The 24,304-nt window shown below is 37.3% G+C and overlaps 1 protein-coding gene across 2 annotated transcripts in view; it reads right to left on the bottom strand.

Annotated features, from left to right (window-relative positions):
* The window catches only part of RALYL (RALY RNA binding protein like), a 284,909-nt gene that overhangs the window by 3,056 nt on the left and 257,549 nt on the right, over positions 1-24,304 (bottom strand). For both annotated transcript variants that reach the window (XM_063299435.1, XM_063299436.1), the window contains 4 exons: positions 15,511-15,558; positions 13,936-14,096; positions 9,160-9,273; positions 7,672-7,844 (listed from right to left, as the gene is read on the bottom strand). In XM_063299435.1, the coding sequence (XP_063155505.1) occupies positions 7,672-7,844; positions 9,160-9,273; positions 13,936-14,096; positions 15,511-15,558 (496 nt within the window). The remainder of the gene's footprint in view (positions 1-7,671; positions 7,845-9,159; positions 9,274-13,935; positions 14,097-15,510; positions 15,559-24,304) is intronic.

Here is a 24,304-nt window from a genome sequence, read left to right as displayed (position 1 = left end):
CTGATACTCTCTCTTTGTAAAGTTAGAGAAAGTAGAGATGAACATACAAGTAACCCTTCATGAGATGGAAACTGTCTGTGTGGATACACTGCATTACTTGCAGAAACTTCTCTCACAGTTTAAAAACCTAACTTTTCAGGATTTAAAACTTCATGAAGACCATGCAGTTTACACGCCAAGTTGTGGAGAATGAGGAAGACAATGAGATGATGGAGCTTGCATACTTGTTTCTGCTCTTTCTCATGCAATTCATCTACAGGCAGTCCTCGACTTACGATGACAGTAGGGACCAGAAAATTCATAGTTAAATGGTGTGGTCATTAAGTGAGGCATCACATGACCGCACCCAATTTTATGACTTTTTTGCAGTGGTCGTTAAGTGAATCAGGCGGTTCCCCATTGATTTTGCTTGTCAGAAGTTGGCTGGGAAGGTCACAAATGGCAATCACGTGACCCCGGGGCCCTGCAACCATTGTAAATACATGCTGGTTGCTAAGCACCTGAATTTTGGTCACGTGACCGCAGGGATGCTGTGATGGATGTAAATGTAAGAACCGGTCACAAGTCACTTTTTTCGGCACTGTCATAACTTTGGTCACTAAACAAAAGGTTGTAAGTCGAGGACTACCTGTAAGAGGAATGAATGACAGAACATGGCCTCAGGTGGACTAGCACTAGTTTTCCCTTGAGACTCTGGTTATGATGAGAGTTCATAGCTGGATTAAAGGTCCAAACCATTTCTTGCCAACATGCAGTTAGACAGATGTCTTAGGATATTCACCTGGACAGAACAATAGTTCCAGTTAGCTATGAAAGTTGGCAGATATTTATAGTTGTGGGCCACTGCACAAATGCTGGGACGCTGAAAGCTGACTAGGGGTTTTTGATGATTCCATCTACTGGGACTTTGCTTGTAATTTTTATGCAAAATATGATGTAGTGCTCCTGAGTGAAAAGCTAAGTATTCATAGGAGAAGAAATAAATTTTACAGCAGAAAGGTATTGATCGGTGGAGAAAGACTTCAAATTCATTATATTCACTGAAAAAAACTGAGGGAATTTGAACATGAGAGGAAAGCAATTAAATCCAGCACCATGCTTGAGAACTCTTTTCCAGAGTAATAGACAGCTGAAATAAACGGGTTGACAATTCGTTTGTCATTCATTTATACCAAACTGAGACAATAATCTAGTTGAGTGCAATACTGGCTATATCAAGCACAGAAAGTCTGATTTTCATTTTTTGTAACATAATTTTCTTAGCAGTTATAGTTTATTAGAAATGTGATACCTTCAGAAAGTCCAATACCACAATACTTTCCAAGTGTCAAAAATTGATTTAAAAAATTGGTTCTATTGATATTCACTGAGCGACAAAAATGACAGCAGTGAAGTTTCAGATCATTGGTTTGAATTATTCTACCAATAGTTCCACACGGGATGGCAAATTAATTTAGTTCACAGTTGAACACATTTTCAGAACAACACACAAGAAAAATCATTCAGCCTTTATAGTTCTACAAATTGTGTACGGCAACTCCAAATGGGAAAAGATATGTTTGATAAATACATAGAAAAGGTCTGTACAAAAACATTTTCTTGAAACTAATGTGTCGCAGAAAAGTATTTGTAACAAACTGCATATATTAGGCAATACTGCAAATACTGGAGCATTGTGCATAATAAAAAATAGTTTGAAACTTTAAAAATAATTCTCAGGTTGAAAAAATAAATTCAATTGCAAACTTTAGAAACTGGAAAAATACCCCTGAAATTGAAGGATTTGTAAAAAAGAATAATTAAAAAACTGGGACAAAACAGTACACTCATCAGCAGTTCCATGATATTCAGGAATAAATCTGATTGAATTCAGTAGGTGTTACTCCTAGGTAGCATTTCACCTCTGCTGTGCTATTTTTTCGAACAGTTTTTCAAAATTCAGGTGTAGGGCTCAAAGTCACAGAAACACCTACTGTTCTCAAATTCTTGAATAACACCACAGTATTATTTGTAACATCATATCCAAAATACGGGTAAAATCACAAGCTCCAGCCAGCCTAAAGAGTTTTGAATAATTATATGATAAAGTTTCTTTGAAACTGAACTACCTCAGGCTGTTCTGAGAGAGCAAGCATTTTTTTTCACTTTTCAAAAAACTAATTAAAAACTTTTCCTCTCATATGTTTTTACTTTTGTTTTGTTTTTTAAACATAGAACACACAATCCTGGAACTGAGGCCTGAAACTGCATTTATCAAACAGCTCTCTCAAGCTTTCAAGTGTTTACTTCTTCCTTAAAAGGAGCTATCAAGAGTGCTGGAAATGTGATTTAGTCAGCCAGTGAAATACACTGAACCCAAGAGAAGAATTGGGTTGTTCATGTCTTATTCAAAGAAAAGTGCTTTCCCTTCTGATGAACTACATTTAGAATATGGAACTTCTCTGTAGTATTTGTATATAAATGAATAATGAGTATTTTACTTTGGCACTGATATCCACGAAGATGTAACTCATAATTATTACATATGGATCATGAATATTATCCATTACATTGATCCTTTCAGTAGGATTCTGCCTCTGATTGAAAATATCCTAATGCTGTCAAATAATTCATCAGATGTCCTTTATATTACACAAAGACATCAATTATCTGCTATGACTAAACTTTAGGCTCACTGATCTCTGAAAAGGAAAACGATGATGGAGACGACTTCAGTCACACCTACTAAATTAATAGAGTATTAAACAATAACCTTAACTATCTTGCAAGCTTTTCTTTGACATCATCTCTATTTAAGCAAGAACAAAATGAGATGGCACTTTATAAATAGCTACCATTATAGTTTTATGCGGCCCTGCCTTCTAAGCTTTGTTCACTTTGAGGACATAGGATATGCTCTTGCCCTGTCACAAAGGCAACCCCCTGAATTCCATGAAAGAATTCACCCAGCTTCCTCTCATTTGCTTCATTCCATTATTTTGCTCAGGGCAAGAAGGCAACTGGAGAAACGCTCCTGTTTTGGGGGGAACCTAGGTTAAGGGAAGGGTAACAATCAGCAGCAAGACATACTTGGAAGGAAGGTTCTTTTTTTGGCAAAACAACTAAGGAATTGCATTATACAATCTACCTCAGTGTTTTTCAACCTTAGCAACTTTAAGATGTCTGGACTTCAACTCCTGGAATTCCCCAGCCAGCATTTACCTTTTTCATGTTTTCTTGAATATGTATGGTGTCATGCAATCTGCAATATTAATATGAAGCTGTTAAGGACCTGACATTTGACCTTTAAATGCTTTCAGACTCCAATTTGAGAATGCCCCAGACCTCTGTGCTCTGAAGAGGTCAACTAAAGAGTTGTCTGGTATGCTGGGAGCTTATTACGACTACGCAAATCCTTTGAAAGAGGTGCTTTGCATTGCTCAGGAGGGCATGGGAAGTATTTAGTTTTGAATCTAGAAAGCAGCCACCTCTTCTCCCTGGCTCACCCAGCTGCTTGGCAAACTCTCCTTTCTGACTCTGACTCTGCAGACAAAAAAAGTGAAGCAAAATAGTGGTGCGCATGCACAGATGCAGAGAAAAAACACAGCTGCTTTCCTGATTTGAAGAGAAGTGCTTTGCATGGTTTTGCTTGCATTGCAAAGCACCTTTTTTAAAAGAATTTGCACCTTATGAGCTTTATTATAGTCATGAATACGCCTTATTCCCAAATGCCTTCCAATATGTTACAGACACAGAGCTTGTGTCTATAATGACCCACAATCTCCTTGGAGTAGCCAGATATCAGGAAGCTCAGAGTGCCTTATTGAAATTATACATATGATTACTGCATTTTGAAAATATCTGTTTTAACATCCAAGGATCTTAGGAGGTCTCAACCGGAGTTATGTATGAAAAAAACATATCTCTTTTTTGAATGCCACGTAGCTCAGTGTTGTATTGAACAACCTGCATGTTCCAGATGTGTTGGGACTGCAAGTCCTAGTTTTCCCAGCCAAAAGGCATTTGCAGTTAAGACACATCTGGAAGATGCCAAGCTGTTAACAGAACTGTCACTACACAATACATGAGAAACAAAATAACTATTTTTGATATAGGGAGAACAAGTACATGCCTCTTTGTGTGTGTGTGTGTGTGTGTGTGTGTACACACACACACACACACAGTGGAGCTCTGTATGGGAGATAGAGAGCACATCTCTTAAAATGTTTTTTTTTAATTAAATAATGAGAAGAAAACAAATCCAAGAAAAAGGAGATAGCTTTCTTCCTTTTTAAATGATATAACTACTTGCATGGCAATCATTTTTACAGCTGTGCTTCTTAGTTTCATAGAATTGGCCCTCTTATTTTGTATGTACAGGAAAAAATATTTTCAGGCAGTGCAGTCTTTTGCTACACCAGTTCTCCCATTGGAGGATTTTTTTAAAAATGAGGTGCTGAGAAATGAGGATGTCACTCCTTTTTCCATCCCTTCCTACTGAGTGGTAGGAGTGTTGCACTGGTGTCAGTCCAAAACTCTCTCTCTCTCTTTCCTCCCCCTGTGTTTGTGTCTGTGTAGAGGATGGAGTAGAGTGGGAGGGGAGGTGAACTCTGTATTTTAATCCAGAATGGCTGCAAGACAAAAGAAATACCAGTAAGGCCACATGTTTTTTGAAGGTCAGCTTCAAAAACACAGGGACACTTACATACATACATACATACATACATACATACATACATACATGTTAAATCAAACACTAAACTGATTTCAAATTTCATCCCATTATCTTCAGGAAATAATTTATTGTACATTCTAGCTGGCTATAAACTCTCGTAATGGCTGTCAATCTGACACATTAATTGAAAGTGAATTCAAACAATCTAGCAGCGTTATGCTCAAGTAGATTTATCTATTGCTTTGCTTTGATAACTTGACAAAAAAAGCCATCATACTTTAATTTGCCCCATCTGAAATATGCAATTGAAATGCTTTCAAGCTAGTTTTAGTAGTGCAGCTATGATGGGTATTAAATTTGCTATTAAGGTTATTGCAAGCATTCAACAGTAGTAAAATATCTGTAAAATACTGCCACCCCCTAGCCTCTGGCAAATCAGCAGAGATGGTGTGAGGCACTTTAAGTATGGAAGACAATGACAATGATGCAAATAGCAGCAGTCCCTTGCTGCAGTTTCTGTCACTGACAGCTGAGTAAGAACAGAAGGTGCAGCCATCCCCCATACAATCTTCGCCTTTTGCAGGGCAATTTGAATGCTCCCCAAAGCTAAGGTCCCTTTAGGGTAGCAGCAGATTGACTCTGAACCCCTGGAAAAATTCCCTTGACAAAACCACTTTGCATAGTTGTTTGCATCTGTTCAGTTGATCTTTAAATCTTTTCCCATGTAATAATTTGCTCTCAAAAAACTCTTTAAAGAGAATCTTCTTCCTTTTTCAGAATCACATTAATAATGCATAGGCATAGCGCACCTCGTAGGTTACAAAATCTGATGACTCTGTGTTTTCCTTCTCCTACAGCTATAAAATAGTTCAAGCTATTCATGGAGGTGAGAGATGACCCTGCTGAACTCTTTTATGCTCCTGGTTTTTTGCTGTCAGCAGCAATTCGCAGGAGAAAAGGAACAGAGCCCTGTCCTTACTCAGAAGCAGAAGCCATATGCCTGTGTTCCACAAGGCTAATTATAGCTCTGCCTAGGAAAGCCTTACACATTCCAGACGCACAAACGAGGCCGCATTCCACCATCTCCCTCTGGGTTTGGTGCCTCCTCCTAACTGTTGATGTCACTCCATGAGCTGCTAAATCACATTATCAATAATTACGGTTGCTTAGGACAGGTGGGAGGAGCTCCTTTAGTTCTTTGTCCAGCTCACTCTGTCATCTCAACTTACTGCCCTGCTCCAGCTGCTGGCACCTCCAACAGTCGTGAACATTATTTAGAAGGTGAGATCCATTTGATAGAAAAGCATCATCACCTTTATTACTTCCTTTTGGCCAACTTGCTTTCCTCTCTGGTTAAAGAAGTTACCAAATTTGGGGAGCTCCATAAAACCACTTTATTGGAGAAGACAGTTTAAAAGAAAAAAAAATACAGACAGGATGAGAAGTAATAAGTATGATGTCACTAAACACATTACTCTCTCTCACACACCCACGTATCTCCCCCAAGAAAACTGCATGCAATTTCCCTTTTTTCCCAGATGCTGCTTAGACTGCAGGGTTTCTTTGGCCATCAGTAACAGACATGTCAACAATATTTTGGCAATGTGTATTGGATTTGGCTAGACCCTAAATTCTGAGTAAAGATAAATTTGTGGTTTAATGAGGCAGAGCAGGATCCCCAGGAAATGGCATAAAATCAAACCTCAGTGTTTTGTGAATGATTCAGCATGTCAGGATGCTGCAGATAACAAAGTGCTATGCCTACAAAACACTGGGGTTGGAGGAGGAGGTGGGAGAGGAATGCAGTAATTTGTGACTGCAAGTCTTTCTTCTACTTAAGGGAATACTTTACCAGGAGCTCTGTACTTATCCCCTCTTTTTGTTGCAGATGAACGAAGATCTAGACAGATGGTTCAGATTCCTCTGAGCATTTGGGGTAAGAAATATGTGCTTGTGATGAATATATTTTCAAAGTTAATTTATATTTTGAGAGGTTTGCCCAATTTATTCCATCATTATCATTTTAAATCAATTTACAGATTATTGATCAAAGTTCTTTGAGAACACATCTTGAGAGATTTCTACTGGATAAATTATAGTTATCTGTTGAGAAACATGCATTTAATTTTCCAAATTTTTCAGATTTATCACTACTACTACTAATAATTTAAATTAATATGCCACCCAACTCCCAGTGACTCTGGGTGGTTTATGCTAGTTTTGGTCATTTTTGGAATAAGAATCTTAGAATCCAGCTCCTCTTTGGGCTCAGTTTAAGAGACATTATTGCCCCTACTGAAATCCTGGCCATTATTTGAATCCCTGTTTGCACAGGGATCAGGTTCAATGCCTGCTTTTAATGTTGCAGGACATATAATGTATGTGAGATATTGTGTTTTCATTGTTTAGTTGTAAAAAGATCAGGCTATGGGATAATCCCAGTTTAAAAATAAATTCTAAACATGTGTTTTGGATAAACTAGACCTGTTACAAGGTTACTTTGCATCAACATACTTCTGAGGAAGCCATTTTTAACACTCTGGCAGAATTCAGAAATTAGTTTGATTTACCCCAAAATACTTATTGGCATTATAGTCAACTTAAGCACTTGTTATTTGATTTATTCAGTCCAGATGTAATTGCTGGGTTAGGTTAGAGGATTTAGAGGAATTATCTATAGCTTTGAAACCTGTTTTGAAGGAAGCTGATATTCGTTATTTAGTTGACCTTTGGAATAACACTTGAACATCCTGTCCTGGTAAACAGTGAAGAGCTGCATTCAACAATGTAAAATTCATTTCCTATTATCTTAAAATGGAGATTGTAAAACAACAAAACAGTGATTTTATATATCCTGGATATTCCAGAGAATGTTTATTGACCGTGGTTATAATCACTCTGCTCCTGTAAATTAAATCAGAAGATGGAACCTGGTAATCACCTCTTGTTATTCTGTTCCCCCTTTTATTTACTGAAATGCTTCTCTGCTTGCATATAGAACATTTTTAATTCCTTACCAGTTCATTACTGCCATCCTCATCAAAATCTTCCTCTATCCCATCTGTCATTTCGTCTCCGTCCCCATCCAGCCCTCCTTCAATAGGCTCTTCTGCAGAGTTGTCAGCATTCTCTGATATGCATTCTTCTTGGATCAACTCTACACTGTCCTCTATTTGTTTCTTTTGGATTTCTGGAATGTACAAATTATCATATGACTCCCCTTGAATGGCATTATCACTTAACCTTTATGGATTATTCAAAACTATCGGTTGGATCAGAATAAAGGACTAACCATATAATTTATAGCATGGCATTTATAAATTCAACCACACAGTTAATTATCTTTACACATATTGATTTAATAGAAGGGAGTGGACAATATGTTAGTCATAGGGGTCCATTCTCTATCATCTGGAGACAATGAAAGTTGGGATAAGAGGTGGATCATAGCTGCACGTTATACTCCAATGAACAGTGATAACAGGACAACCAGAGACGAGCTTGGGAGAAAAACTGTGCAATAGTCTAAATAAATCCAGTCCAGGGGAAAATAATTTTGTTAACTGGCATGAATAAATGGATGGGAAAAAAAATAAGAGAGCACAGAAAAACTAACTGAGCAATTTGATGACCTCAAGAATAAACGAGAATGGTGACTGAAGAGTAACTTCCTAGAAAAAGGTCTAGTTCAAACTGTTCTATAAGCACAGATCTATTCATCTGTATAGATAACAAAGGAATATAAATCTAAAACCATGAATGATGTGATTCTATGAGGAAAGGCTGAAATAAATAGTGAAATATACAAGAGTGATGACAGCTTCTGAATATGGGAGAAATAAGTTTTTTAGTACTCTGGAAAATGAATCTTGGGGAAAAATACAACTGGATCAAAGGGACAGAATTAAAAGAAACAAAATAATTTCAAGAAGAGTAAATACAAGTTCTTTATGAAAAGGTATTAAAAGATTAATTTCCCAATGGAATGAATAGAAAGTAGATAATACGTTTCACAGAGTGAAAAGAGCTATGCTACAGTGTGTCATTATGAAAAAGGGTCCTTGGTGAAATGATAAAATGAGATTGTGGAGGAGAAAAGACGTGTATAAGAGAACAATTGCTGCAATAAACAAGGATGAGAGAATGATACCGTGTGGTGCAGACATGACATGATGTGAAACCTAAGTCCATCCTTTCCCTCTATTCCCTTGGCATATTCCTTACTAACTTTAAAACATGTTAAAAAGTTTCAGATAGCCAAGTTTCAAAATAAATTGCCTTTTTAAAAGATACAGTTTTTAGGAGTGAATCAGCACAACCAGCACAACTGGTAGATCATGATAGAATGTTTAAGCTTTTTTCAATCTTCGATTTAAACAGAAAACACCTTGAAATTTTCACTGGCACCCACCTCCAACCTCAAATGACAATATGATTGATAATTTTACAGTGGATTAATTCATGTTTTAATGAGTTACGAAGAGTTATAGACAATTTTCTTCTACCTGATTGAGCTTTCTGTTGCTTTTCAATCTTCTCCAGTCTTCCTAGCAAAGAATCAATTTTTGTTTTTATTTGAGTTAATTCCTTCTTGATTGTCTGTAACTCATCTGATTTCACTGAAAGTGAAAATAGAACATCAATAATAAAAAAAGGTATAATACTATTTTTTTAGGAGGAACACAACTTTTAGAATCTAAAGAATTCCCCACTACTAAAAAATATTTTTGGGGGGTGGGATAGTCACCTATATGTCTAATCAACCTTGGTTGTTTTTAAAAACTAAGCAAGTCAGTTCTCATTAATACTTGAGATACAACCAAGAAATCCCAGGACATTAGGCTAAACAGGGAAGTCAAAAAAGCATGAGTTACCTTGACAGAGACTTTAACTTTATACATGCACACACACACACACACACAACATGCTTAGCATTTATCTTTCCTTTGCAATGCACACAAAAAAATTCACACTTGCGAGGTGGAGCAGTTAGGAAGATGGGCTAGGATGGGGAAGATCCAAGTACATTCACCTCAACTATGAAAGCTCACTGGATGACTTTGGGTCAGTTGCTCTCCTTCAGCCAAACTAACATCATTAGTTTGTTGTGGGGATAAAATAGTAGAAGAGAATGCACTGTACACTGTGCACTGTCTTAAGTCCCTGGAGGAAAGGCAGGATATAAATATAACACATAAATAATAAATTAATAAAAATAAAATGTTGATGTTGTATTTTTTCCCATTCAGATTGCTAAAGGGCAAATATATTTCAGTTTAGAACATAGAGAAGAAGTTGTATTAAATCTATATAAATATAGAAATAGTGTTGGGAGTTTAAAATGGTCATAACCATAACTAATTCCCATAACCATAATGACCATAACCATAAGCATAACCATAATCAGGAGAAATCTTTGCTTAATTCAGTTTTGAGATTTTCAGGAAAGAAGATGAAATGTATACATGCCACATATTTTTTAATCTTTAATCTTATCCAATTACATATTAATTGGATTACATTTGGATTACTGTAACACACACTTCATGGGGCTGCCTTGAAGAACACTTGGACAAGAGAGCTGGTCCTGAATGTAACTGTACCAGTAGTTATGGGCACACCTTGGTCACACCATGTGATACCTCTGCTCTGCAAACTGCATTATTTATGAGTGGATTTCTAGGTGTAATTCAAGACACTGGTTATCATCAATAAAGTTGTGTATGGCTTGAAGACTGGTTAATTATGAAACCATCTTTTTCCAGTTATTTCCACTCATCCCATAAGCTCTGGATCCCTCCAGTTAAACAGTGCCATCTTCTGAGTCCCCAGAGGTATGCCTTCTTTGTCACCGCTCCTGCTCTCTAAAACACCATTCCCCAAAAAGGCTGTTTGGCCCCACACCTACCTTGCTGTAGAAAGGTATTGAAAACCTAATTTTCTGAACAGGCCATGGGTTGAAATGTCTCATGATCCTGCCAACTGATGTACTTCCTCATAGCATTATTTAATTTTGTTGTGCTTTTTGCAATTTCATTTTTTTTACGAAGCTTTTAAAGTAAGCTGCCTTGAGTTTCTCTGATTTTGAGTCTAAATAATAATAATATGAAACTGTAGCTCATGTAATTAATGGATATTGTACTGTATGTTTGTATAATATTCTATCTGCATACTCTGTATTTACAGATACAGATTTTAGATTGATAGATTAGGAAATAAAATTTTAGACTGATACTTTAGCAAACCAAATTCTATCATTTCAACCTGAGTTTATCCAGAGGATCAGTATGTCAGCTCATATGAATAACTACATAATACGTTTTAGAGGAATCTTTCTTCAAGAATGCTAAAAATTATTCAAACTGTTTGCAGTGGTACTCTTCCTAATACAGGTAGTCCTCACTTACCAACCTCTCTTTCAGTGATCGTTCAAAGTTATGACAGCGCTGAAAAAAGAGCCTTTTGACAAGTCCTCAAAGTTGTGGCCATCGCAGAGTCCCCACAGTCATGTGATTATGATTTGGGCACTCAGCAAGCAGTGCGCATTTACGACGGTCGCAGCATCCCACAGTCACGTGATCGCCATTTGCAACATTCACAGCCTGCTGCCGACAAGCAAAGTCAAAGGGGAAGCTGGCAGAAAGTCACAAACTGCAGGCACACTTAATGACCCATGGTGATTTGCTTAACGGCTGCAGCTGGAGCTGATGAACTGACATCGTAAGTTGGGTGCAGTCACCTGCTATTCACTTTATGATCGCGTTGCTTAGCTATTGTGGTCAGTAAGTGAGGGCTACCTGTATGCTACGCTTTTCAGTTCCAGTTGTACTACATCTTTTTATAAATGAAAGATATTAAACCGAGAGAGTGACTTACTCAAGACTATCCAAAGACCTTTTGGATGAAGGTCTTTTTATGAAGTTCTGATTTTTTTTCTTATTTGAAAGATATACTATTCTTTTAAGGATCCACATTTTAATTTTCAAAAATGATAGAATGGCACAATAAAATGTTAGCTAGAATTTTTTTTCATTGATATGAATTTGTTAAACACATGCTTCCTGTTCTCTCTCTCTCTATATATATATATACACAACATACACACACACACACACACACACAAACACAATACTCTATAACGTTCCTTATTTATCCTTTTACTAAAGCAAAATTTATCCACTTGTTCAGAGCATGTATCCCACCCCCACCTTTAAGATCTGTCAGTAGAGGCTGAAGAAGAAAATGCAAAAAATCAAACATAAAGTCTTTCTCTCTTCTTCATTCATTTTTGAAAACTTTTATTCTTTGCTAAATACTTCTGGTTTTCCTAGATGTCTAACATATTTTTGTGTAATTCTGAGAAGTGATTCTGCTATTGGAATCAAAATGCAACTGAATGAGTCTAAGTGTAATTTTCAAACCCAATTCAAGAGAATCAAACTTATGTAATAAAGCATTTGATGTAAAGGCTCAATCATTACTGGCTCTCCTACCAAGACATTTATTCATACTGCTCTATTATAATCAGGGTATCTGTAGGGGGCGGGTAAAAAAATCAAGATGTCGGCTATGACTAGGCAATAAAAGCCCTGCCGCTTATGTAACCTATATAAAGAGGGAATGGGGTTTTGACTACATGGTCACACCCAACAGCCTAACCTCCCCATAGATGCTCCTGGTTATATTTCAACTTAGATTTGTGGGCCGCTAAGAAATGTTCAATTTATTTGTGGACAAAGGACTGAGGAGGGGATATTTCACTGAATTTCTCTGGGGGAAGAAACAATTTTTCCAGGAATGTCTCAGAAATGTACACAAGAGTCTTCATGGCTGCCACAAAGAAATGTCAGCAAACTTGCCTTCTTTTTCTAGGAAGGAGAGAAAAATGAAAATCCTTTGAAGACACCCCAGGACTAGGCTTAATTTTGCATTGAGTCTGGGAGAGAGTTTACATACTGCACAGAGGAAGAACAAGACATCCAAATGACCGAGGCATTTTTTGACCACTAATTCTAATACAGCAACTTATATGTAACGTTCTCACCAAAGGTGAGATCCCGATGACAGCTTCCAATTACTGCTGAGAAAAAAAAATCTCACTGTAGAAAACCTTTGTCCAGGCACACATTTCTCAGTATAGTGGAAATAAGGAAAGGAATGGGGGAACTTCTGTATATTTTAGGGACAGAAAATATTCTTCAGCCTTGAGAATATTCATTTCATCCCAAACTCTCCCAATAAACGATGGGAAAAAGGATTAATACCATGGGTAGAAGCTGTCAATGTTTGGTTATAAATACAACAGGGAATAAAGCAGTGCAATATATTGAGGTTGCTTTAATCCAGGTGAATTCAGGCTACCTTACTTATCTGCAATCTCCTTCTGAAAGATTTGCCACATCCTTTGCATACTTAATTAATATATCTGGAAGCAAAGGAACAGAGAGATGATATAGTCTTCGGTTTTGAAAAAGAAGTGAATGACAATGCTGGACTATGGTAAAGGAGTGTCTAGGAAAGGATGGGAAAACAGGAAGCAGAAAAAGTAATTCTGCTTCATTCTTATTTTCATGCAATTCCCACCATATGGAGGCATCCTGTAAAAACAGATATTAGTCATGTATTACTGAGTATATGAAGGAAAAAGGAAGCAGTAAGTGTCTAGACAGAATATCAGAGATGAGTGAGGCTCTGAAAAGATGGAGAATCACAAACACTGGATTCCCTAGTGCAGCTCATCTTATGGTCACAATTCCAGATATAGTCAAACTACTGAGCAGCCATCCTGATCTGATTACTGCAAATCTGAAGCCTTCTTTCATTGTTTCTCTGTTACTCCCACTTGACTTTTTTCACATACGTGTATATGTTATATATTGACAGGGTGAAAAAACTCAGAAAATCACATCTACAGTCAAGAAATGGTAACACTCTTTAGTTTCTTGTGATAGTGGCCACTATTCCTCAAATCTACAGACATGCAATTTTACATCTGTATTTAATGAAACATTAAGAACTTAAAATGAATCACTCTGATAAAAATGAGACAAAGCATTTCACTAAATACACACACACACATTCATACACACAAACATACATACTAGAAAACCACATATGTTGCATAAGTAATACAGATACACACACACAGAGTGTGTGTGGATGTGTGTGTGTGTGTTTGTGTATACACATACACACACACACTATATATATATATGCTATGAGTGAGTTATGAGAGAGAGAGAGGGAGAAAGGAGAGAGAAACAACCTATGTGTGAACTCACATTTTGATCCTGATGAAGTTCCACTCGATGTCGACCTTGATGTTCCTTTCATGGAGAACACCCCTTTTCCTCTGCGAGTTGCTGTGATTGTTACCCGTGGGCGTTTCAATGGAATCACAGCACGAGGTGGGGCAGGGACCCGGCTATGGTAATCAAACAACCTTAGAGAAATAGAAACAGAGGCTTCAGAGTGTTTAATTGTAATTTCAGGTTAGATAGATTTTGCATACTAAATTCTACTCTTATGAGAAAACTGCCCTCCAATATCTCAATAGTTTTAAGCAGAGTTAAATTAGATTTCAAGGACCTCTGTTCATTAACAAGCATACTTATATTTCATATACAATCAATGTGTTGTTGCTTTTTCATGAAGAACACCATTATTAGGCTGTCTTTATTGTGGTATAAACATTTTGCTCCACATAATTTTATTTCAGCCAAGTAATTATGAAACGATTAAAAGCAATTCCACCTTCCTTTCCAGATGTGTTGGGACTGCAATTCCCAGAACTCTCAGGCATCACGGCCTTCCATAATCCCTACACATATAAAGAGCATATGGCTAAGCTGAAATATCTCCATGAATAAGTTGGAGTACTTCTTGTTCATTAAGAAAAAAGAATGATGTATAAAAAGAACTTCATGTATTTCTGAGAATGAGAAATCTTGTTCCTTGATACAGTCCCATTAACTTCAAATCAAACTTTCAGTGTTTCCGGGAACGATAAACATCCTTCCTTGATACCGTCCCATCAGCGTCAAATCAAAAGGCAATTTAAATATATGGTTCTCATTAGATAACCAAGCCACAATTCTGTGCATACTTACCTGGAATAAGTGGGAATTGCTTATGGGTAAACATGGCCCCAAAATATCTACATATACAGTATATGGTGAATCAACTAAACAGGAGATGCCAAGAAATACTGTATTTTTTCTGATTTGTAGTTTATGTATTTGTAAAACGTTGTAATATAACTAATGCACTGATGATGTTACCTAGCTGGGTAATGAAACATCTGCAAGCAAACAACCAAGCTCAGAGAGCACCAAGGACTCCACAGTTCAACCCTGTGCTACAGATATTCTCTCCTATTGGATATAACTAGGTAGCTTGGCTTGTCTTTTTCTGGAAAGGTCCCTCCATATTAATACTTACAGGCACAGAGTTCCCACCACAACTACCAGCAAAGCTCTGTAGCTCTGTTTGTGGTTGGGAAAGACTGACTGAGTGAAAGTCTAGAAAAACCTTGTCCAAAGGGAAAAACAAGAACAACAACTGACAGCCTATTAAACTGAGAAAAACTCTCTGACATATCAGTAACTGTAATTATGGATGTTTAATCTATTTAAGGATATTTAATCTTAACTGTAATTAAGGCTATTAAGAAATATACATCAAAATGTACATTGAAGTAAGCTTATCCTTTCAGCTAAAACGCCTTTCCTGTTGTCCCAGTTCAACTCTCTCAATTTTCTGATTTCCTGAGAAAATTAATGCACTTTCCCCAACCTCTTATAATAAATAAAAAGTGCAGTTCATATACCCAAAGGCAGAAACAAAAGGACACATACCGATTGTAGAAATCATCTCTGTAATAATCATAATCAAAGACATAACCACTGCAAGAAGAGCAGAGAAAAGTCCCATTAGGTGATGAGGCAAACTATATTAGTTAAGAATAATTTGTAAGCTATGAATTACAATAAGAACCTATATCTCCAATATCTCCTCTACTTATCTATATTAAACATTATTTGCAAAAATTGACAACTGAATCTTTGGTACTACAGTTGCATATATCTTTTCCATGCCAAACACAAAGGAATCACTGACTGAGATAGAATTTAAAAAATAAATACATACTTATCCAAGTTCCCTGTTAATGCTATAAAAAGTCAGTGTGGCCAGCATATTGGGCTAGAACTTAGAAAACCAGTTATGAAGTCACTGGATAATGTGGGCCAATAATTCTCTATCCAATCTACCTCATTGAGCTATTATGAAAAAAAAATTGGAAGAACCATAAGGCACAATTTTTTTGGAGAAAAGAGAGTAATAATGTGGTAAGGAAAATAACAATTCATTCTTAGAGCCATTCTAGTCTTCTACTTAGCACAAAAATTCACAGTAGATATGCTACAGGGATCCCCTCAAATCATGCCATACTGCCTCATTGTGGTGGCAGTGTGTTCCTAGGAAGGATGAATGAAGAATGCTGTGAATGTACAGCAAAAGTATATAACGCCATCAGGGTCACCCAAGGGGTTAAGGTCATCTTGGCTGCCCAGCTAAGCCAAGTAGGAACCTATATTGGGCAGCCACAGTATAGAAGGATGCTGGAGGCAGAAGATCACTTCAGTGACAATGGTAAAGACATCATTTCATACTGCACAGGAGAAGGTAGTGGTAATTGGTTTGAGTTTGTTATTGGATTATTGCTAGGTATATTGTATTATGTTTATTTTAATTCCGTTTCTTCTGTTTGATTTGTGGTGCTCTTATAATACAGTTTTTATTATTTGCTGTTAGTCACCCCAAGCTCATATGTAAGATGAGTGGCCATACATTTTCTGAATAAAAAAACAAACCAGTCTCATATTTTATCAAGAAAATCATATGGATATACAGTATAAAATGTTTCATGATATAATGCTGGATGGTGGGTCCCTCAGGTCTGATGACACTCAACATAATGCTGAGGAAGAGTGATGATCATTTGGACAACAAATAGTGTTTATGATGTAGCTAGATAAAAGCCTAAGAAGCATAACATGGGAAAGCTCAGCACAGTGAAATATGAAGTGAATCAACTACATAATGACATCCTAGAGATCAGAGAATTGAAATAGACTGGAATCGGACACTTTCTGTCAGAAGATCATAATGTTTACTACTCAGGACGTGAAAAATGAGGAATGGAAAGTATGGCTTTTATAACCACAAAGTATATAGCAAAGACAGTACATGAGTATAATGCAGTCAATGCTAAATAATAATAAAAAATAGATTTTGTGGACCACCCTTTAATGTGATGGTTATCGAAGTTTAAGCTCCAATCAGAAGAGGAAGTTGATGAGGTTTATGATCAAGTTCAATCTAAATCTACATAACCTGATTGCTTGGAAACAATAATAAGGAAAATGTAGGTGACCCAGGAAACAGAAATTACGTAGGTGAGCTACTTCAGTTTTAACCAATCTAGTGATGTCTTCACTGCCAACATAGTCTTCAAACAATCAAAACAATATCTGTAGACATGGATATCACCAGAGGGAGTATGAAGAAATCAAATGATTATTTTATTGGTACAATAAGGTGAAGAACTCAGTTATAAGAGCAAAGATGGCCAGGGTCTGACTGTGGAACAGATCACAAACTGCTCATATGCAAGTTTCTAGTCAAGCTAAAGCAGAAGATCATATCCAATCAGTTTCCACAATATGATCTTGAGCATTTTCAAGGAGAACATCAGGAATCACTTTGACGTCTTAAACTTCACTGATAGGGAATCAGTGGAATGAAATCAAGGAAGCTGATAAGGATGAATGTGAAAAGAGACTGCCAAAGACCAAGAAAGTAGAAAGCAACTTGATGCCCAAACAAATGGTGGAAATTGCCAAGAAGAAAAACCAAAGCCAAGAAAGACAAAGATTTCAAAAAGGAACTTAATGAAGAATTTCAGAGAGCTTTTAGAACAGATGAGAAGAGTATTACAACATCTGTAAATACATCAATAGAAACAGACATGAAAAACAAGGAAAGTTTTCCAAAAGATCTCTGAATGCAGACAGAAGTTCCACCCTTGGATTGGTTTGCTAAAGGATGCCAGTGGATAGATAATAACTGATTCAAAGAAGATCAAACAAAAATGGAAGAAGTATATTGAAATTCTGCACAGTAGAGATGTCAACATCCAAGATACCTCAAGAAATATTCCTTCTTTAAAAGAACTATTAGAAGATGAAGTTACTGTAGATGAGGCCTCCAGTCATTTCCAAAGCAGAAGGTTACAGTAACTGATGGAATATCTACAGAAATATGGCAACCAATGGAAGAAGAATCAATCAAAGTTCTAATCAAACTATGCCTGCAAATCTGGAGAAAACACAGTGGCCAATACATTGGAAGAGGTCAGTCTACATACCAGTACCAAAGAAAGGAGATTAACACAGCATGCAAATGATTGTACCACATCCTTAATTTTACATGCTAGCAAAAAAATGCTTATATTTATCCACTGCAGATGAGAGTTGTACATGGAAAGACAGATGCCAAATATTCAAAATGGTTTTTGGAAAGGAGAAGAACAAGAAGCATTATTGCTAATGTGTGCTGGATAATTGAGAAAGCCAAATACCAAAAAGTCAATATGAACTTCATTGATTATAGTTAGGCTTTTGATGTATTGACCATATCCTTAGGAAAATGGGAATTCCAAAACATCTCATTGTCCTCATGTGAAACCTATACATAGGTCAGGAAGCCAGAGTCTGGGCAGAACATGGCAAAACAGACTGCCTCCAGGTTGACAAAGGAGTGAGACAAGACTGCACACTCTCTTCTTATTTATTCAACCTATATGCTGAATACAAAATTTCTGACTCATGTAAATTATTTGCCTCATTTTCCCCCCTTTCCTTTGCAGCCTCATAGCACATTTCAAGTTGTTCTTGAAAGCTTGCCAAATACCAGTTTGGTCTAGTGGTTAAAGCAATGGGCTAGAAACTAGGAGACTGAGAGTTTTAGTCCCACCTTAGGCATGAAAGGCAGCTGGGTGACCTTGGGCCAGTCACTCTCTCTCAGCCCAACCCACCTCACAGGGTTGTTGTTGTGAGGAAAATAGGAGGAGGAAGGAGTATCAGGTATGTTCGCCGCCTTGAATTATTTATAAAAATAATAAAGGCGGGATAGAAAAGAAATAAAATAAAATAAAAGGTTTCAGAAGTTCACAGCAGCTATGGTGGGGGCAGAGGCCAGGGCATTTTCCTGAGTGTCTCTGCATCAGATAATCCCCATGCTTTTATACTAAAAAAATACTTATTGTGTAGTCTTGCTATAAAAGCCAAATAGTAAACAAATGAATAACAAAAAACAAGCCAATAGAATGGACCGCCAAAAGAATCATTTTCTTTTCTTTTGAAAAATCCTGTTGAATCCTCACATCCCCCCTCCTTCCTTTCTATAATAATGAAAATAGAAAATAAGAAAAATAGGCAAGGAGTAGATGAAAACAAAAAGTTGAAAACTGAAAATGATAACTTTCTGAAAACATTCTGAATCATAATAGAAAATGATTGTTCCATTGGCAGTTACCTAAGAGCATAATATGATGCATTATTTACCCAATTCACGTCCATATGCAATTTACAATCTATGTTCCCTGGAGTAATAATAGACACGCACAGAACCTCCTTATTTCTTATGGAGTGATTATGGCATTGAATTCTTTTAAATTACAAAATGTTAAGTTCCTCAGACTATCAGCTATATGGAATGGCCAAGTTTATTTGTAGACAGGCTTCATAGCAGCAACATCTACAGCAAATCACAACGTTACCAAAACGATGATGTGCACCTGGTGACATCATCGCAGAAAGGCCACATTTATATGCTTGCACCTTGATATCTAACACAAGTATGCAAGCATGGCATTTGTATTATGACACACATTTTCCTTTGTCTCCACACCCTCAACCCCTATGGATGTCCATGCTTCAATGCCAAACAAATTGGTTGCTGAATTTTCCATAAATTTTGTTTCAGTCTTGATTTGCTCATGCAGTAGGAATTAGAACTTTTAACTGTTCTCTTTAAAATCAGTTTTGCCCAAGTAGAAAACCTGTACAAGAATGACCTGACTGGATTAAAACCCTTTTTCCTGATTTGTCCAGACTATTATTATTTTTAAAAATATGGAATAGTCTATTTTTTAAAAAAAGACATTCTTCATATGCAGACTCAAGTGAAAATTTCCCTGGACACAGAAAAGGTTACTTAGAATAAGTCTAGTTGTACAGTAAGCTCACAAATATAATGACAATATTTTCTCTTCTCTATAGTACCAGAAAATGGTATTTGTCCCACCTTATCCAAGGCAGTTAACCTTTTTAACCACTAATTTTCCTTTCCTAAACTCTGGCATAAAACAAGAGATAACATAAGCATAGACTAACAAGGATGGAAAAAAGTTCTAATATAGCCAGTATCTGGCTAACATATGAGTATTTTCTCCTACTATTGTTGTAAAGCAAGATAATACAATAATATTCAGTAAAGTGTCTTTGAGTTGGGCTCAACTCCTGGTACTTCAGGAATACACCCATGCACTATAGTACTTTGTCACTGCCTACTTCTAGGACGTTTTCTGTCTTCCTAGTCTAACCTACTGTATACTCCTGGATTTCCTGGATCTATCCACCCAAGTATTAACTAGTCCTGAACCTGTTGAGCATCTGAGCATGGACACAATCAGGTACCGCTGTAGCCCAAACCTCTTTTGTTGCATTTTTGCACTAGGATGACAAGCTTCACTCCATACCAATATATATACAAAACTGCCTTCAGCAGTTTATCTTAGAAAATGCTGTCTTTTTTTTTTTTTACTGCTGAATTATTTTTGTTAGCTGTGGACAAAATTCATAGAGAGTTCTGTGAGAAAGTGCTGGTGTCTAAATCCGTTGTTCTGAGTGTGGCTTGATGTGAGGTCCTCTATGTGGAGTTGGGAGGCACAGGCAAGCTAGGGATTTTGCTGGTGTAGCAACCCCCGGCTGCTTAGCTAGCTCCCTTCCTGAACTTTTTGACCTTGTGCTGGGCAAGTGGTAACTCCCAGGCTCTGGTATGCTGGTGGATTTCTACCCTCATGCCTTGGGGTTGGGGAGAAAACACTTGGCATGGAACTGCAATGGGGGAAGGGGGAAATGTAACAAATAAAACCCAAAAATTTGCAAGCAGACTTCTCTTTATATAACTTTTCTTTCCTCTCTTTGTTTGTGCCATTTCCTGTCCCTACCCAATCTGCTCTGGATAGTCCTCCAATTTCATTCTCTGCATGTAAAGGACTGTAGGGAGATGAACAAATCTTCTTAATGAAAAATGTTCTCTTAGGGAGAAGGATTAATTGGATACAGTCCTACATAAGTCAACCACAATATATTTCTTGATGAATTTGTTAAAAGTCACAAGAGTCTTGGTTGTTTTTGCTGCAAAAGATCAGCAGTACTTAATCTGCAAGAAGCTAATAGTAGTCGTAATGAATTAACACATTATATAGAGAAGCATAATGATTCTCTCCAAACAGAAGTACAGTCTCATTGGTTTTGCTCTATTTAGTTCTTGTACATGATTAAGCATTCACATAAAGGATTCCATAAGGATCAGAGACATGAAAACTATTAATTTATCTACAATCACGCAATGCACTGCTTACTGTATTACTTTGCTCATGATAGAGAGCTGCAGTTAGCTCAGATTCAATATTGCAGACTTGTACTGTACATTTTCTATTCCAAGCAGAGAAAAGATAATATTCTCATTCTACTGGGGATAAAAAAAAACCCATTTAGGAAAATCTTGCATCTGGACTACCATCAAATGGAACCCATCAAGATTATAACTGGAATTTTTGAATCTGAGGCCAGAATAAAGCCTAAGGAGGTTTCATGCACTAGTTGTTACAATCTAGAGAGAGAGTGTGTGTATAAATGTGCAACATCTACTACAATCATTTATGAAGCTGTTGAATTCAGCAATCCTGGTATAAAAAGCATGTGCCTGGCATTCCATATTTTTGTGTTACATTTTAGGCTCTGGGTCCTCAAGCAAAACCAATTACATGAACTGTGTTGCACTATCCCAGGTGTGTACAACTTCCGATAGCTCAAGTACTTCAGTTGCAAGTCCACATTGCAAAGATGAGTGGGGACAGGGCACATTTTGCAAAAAGGTTCCAGGAGTTTTATGGAATGAAATACTTGCCTTAAACATCAACAAGCACTCATTTTGCCTTCTATAACTGCTAAAATGAAGCAGGGGGTTCAACCAGGTGACCTCTAAGATCCTTTCCAACTCTATGATTCTAGTCTAGATAGCCCTAGAAAACCTATAGTGTTCCCTATTCTGTTAGATTTACTGACTGTCAAGCATACTAGGGCTCTAACTGAACAGCTGTCTTTGGAAAAAGCAAAGCTAGCCATCTACAATATACCACAGCTTTACTTAAATTCAAGTCTGAGGTCACCTGATGAACTTAAGATGCTCTTAGAAAGTGGAGTTCACCAAATAGATACAGTAGGAATTTGCAGTTCTCCTTGTGATGGTTTTGAGCCTGCTGATTCTAATGAAATGGACAAAACCTTCTGTGGTATGAGCTCCACCACCTGTGTAGGCTGCATCCTTACCCATCCTGGCTCATTTGAGTGGCCAGGGAGAGGGTAAGGAACTTAATTTGGGCAGTGGTAAATACTAGAGGCAGCATTCATGAGGTCACCCTTCAATACAGCAAATATGGATAATATTTGGTACTGCTCCTTGCTGAATAGTTGCTTCCAATCATTAGGGAGGAGGAGGAGAGGTTGATATCTTGGTCACTCCAGAGTAGGATGTTCCAGAGCTTAGAGTAGGGTGGGTATCATCAATATATTGATGATAGCCAGCTGTACATCTCTATGACAGATTGAGTAGGAGATGCTGTCCAAGTCTTGATCCAGTGAGTAGATGGGAAGAAACAGGCTTAACTATAATCCCAGCAAGATGTAATAAACATTGATCCAGAAGTCATCTGATTTCAGGACAGCTCCATTTTGTGCTGGAGGCATAACTGTACTGTCTTTGAAGGAGCAAGTTCCTAATCTGAGAGTCCTCCTGGATTTGTGGTTCCTGCTAGAGAAGCAAGTAGAAGACATGGCCAGGATGTCTCTTAGCTAGCTTTAGCTTATGTGTTAGTTACAACCAGTCCGGAAATGGAATGTGTGGGCTAAGGTAACTCATGCCCCTCTTATCTTACATTTGGACTACTGCAATTCACTCTACATGGGGTAGCCTCTTTAAAGTCTGCAGTATGCAACTGCCTGACTGTTAAGAAATGTGTTACACTACAAAGAACAAAAATATGTGTAGCAGCACTCTTTATAATAATAGAACATATAGAGATAAAATAGATATCAGCCACAAAAGAACTTGCTTTTACAAATCATGTCTCAACAGAAATTAGCATTTGATTTGATTCAGCAAACTAAGCCATGCAGCTACTTCTGGATCTTGTGAAATTCATGTTTCTCTTAATATCTTTTCCTTAATCTAATGAAGGTTTCAATATAATTTGGAGTTTTCTAATTTTGGACAATGATAGAGGGGACCAATCAAAACAAGTGCTAGATACGAATAGTTAACTAAATCCTATGATCTCTCTGAATTACGTGGAGCGTATATATGCTATCTAAAAGCTTCAACTGAAACAGAATACTGCTGCCAAAATTTTGACTAACATAGCAAAGTTTATGCATACCATAATTATTTTTAAAATAAATTAATTGGCTCTCAATTCTTCTTTGAGTTCAAATACCTGCAGGAGACGTTTTGTCCATTTCTCCATGATTCAAGATGATCCTTTAAAAAGATAATTCCTTTTAAGATGGGCACTTATTCAGTGAGAAAGAAAAACTTATTCATATGAGAGGGTGAGTGTATTTGTGGCAGTGGTGTTCAGAATGCCCTTAAACATTCTTATTCATCTAGTGTTGCTCTGTCTTGATGCATGCTCTGCCCCTTTGTATATGCTTATGTTGTTACAACACATGTACAAAAGGGGTGGAACTTGTGTCATGAAGGTGCATTACAGCCTTCGTCATATGCCCCAGCTGCCATTAACCTCTGTTGTGGATACGTCTGACTCCAGTAAATGGTGGTAACGGAAGAATCAAAGATGAATGGAGGGACGGGCAGTAATTAAAAGTGTAACAATGAATGTAATTTAAGGAAAAATTAGTCTGCTGGGTGACATGAGTCCACAGATGGGAACAAGATGTCAGAGTACAGAAAAATGATTGGGCTATTCATGAAAAGAAAGGTGAAGGGTCCCCTGTGCGAGCACTGAGTCATGTCTGACTCTTTGGGGGGACGCTGCTTTTGCGACGTTTTCTTGGCAGACTATTGAGTGGGGTGGTTTGCCGTTGCCTTCCCCAGTTGTCACCTTCCCCAGCAAGCTGGGCTATTCATAGACCCCAGAATTAATGAGAGTGGTGAATGTTTTGTACCATTTTCCTACAGCAGAGCCTGCACATCCTGAAGTGGTTGGTATATACCAGAGCAGTCCATGGGGGTGGAAGCCTAGCTCGGCAGTGGGATTGCTCTTGCCGGGCACTATTTTTC

This window comes from Candoia aspera, chromosome 3, assembly GCF_035149785.1.
Source record: "Candoia aspera isolate rCanAsp1 chromosome 3, rCanAsp1.hap2, whole genome shotgun sequence".
Lineage (NCBI taxonomy): Eukaryota > Metazoa > Chordata > Lepidosauria > Squamata > Boidae > Candoia > Candoia aspera.
Note: the sequence above shows the minus strand (reverse complement) of the source record. Positions and strands in the feature narration are given on the sequence as shown.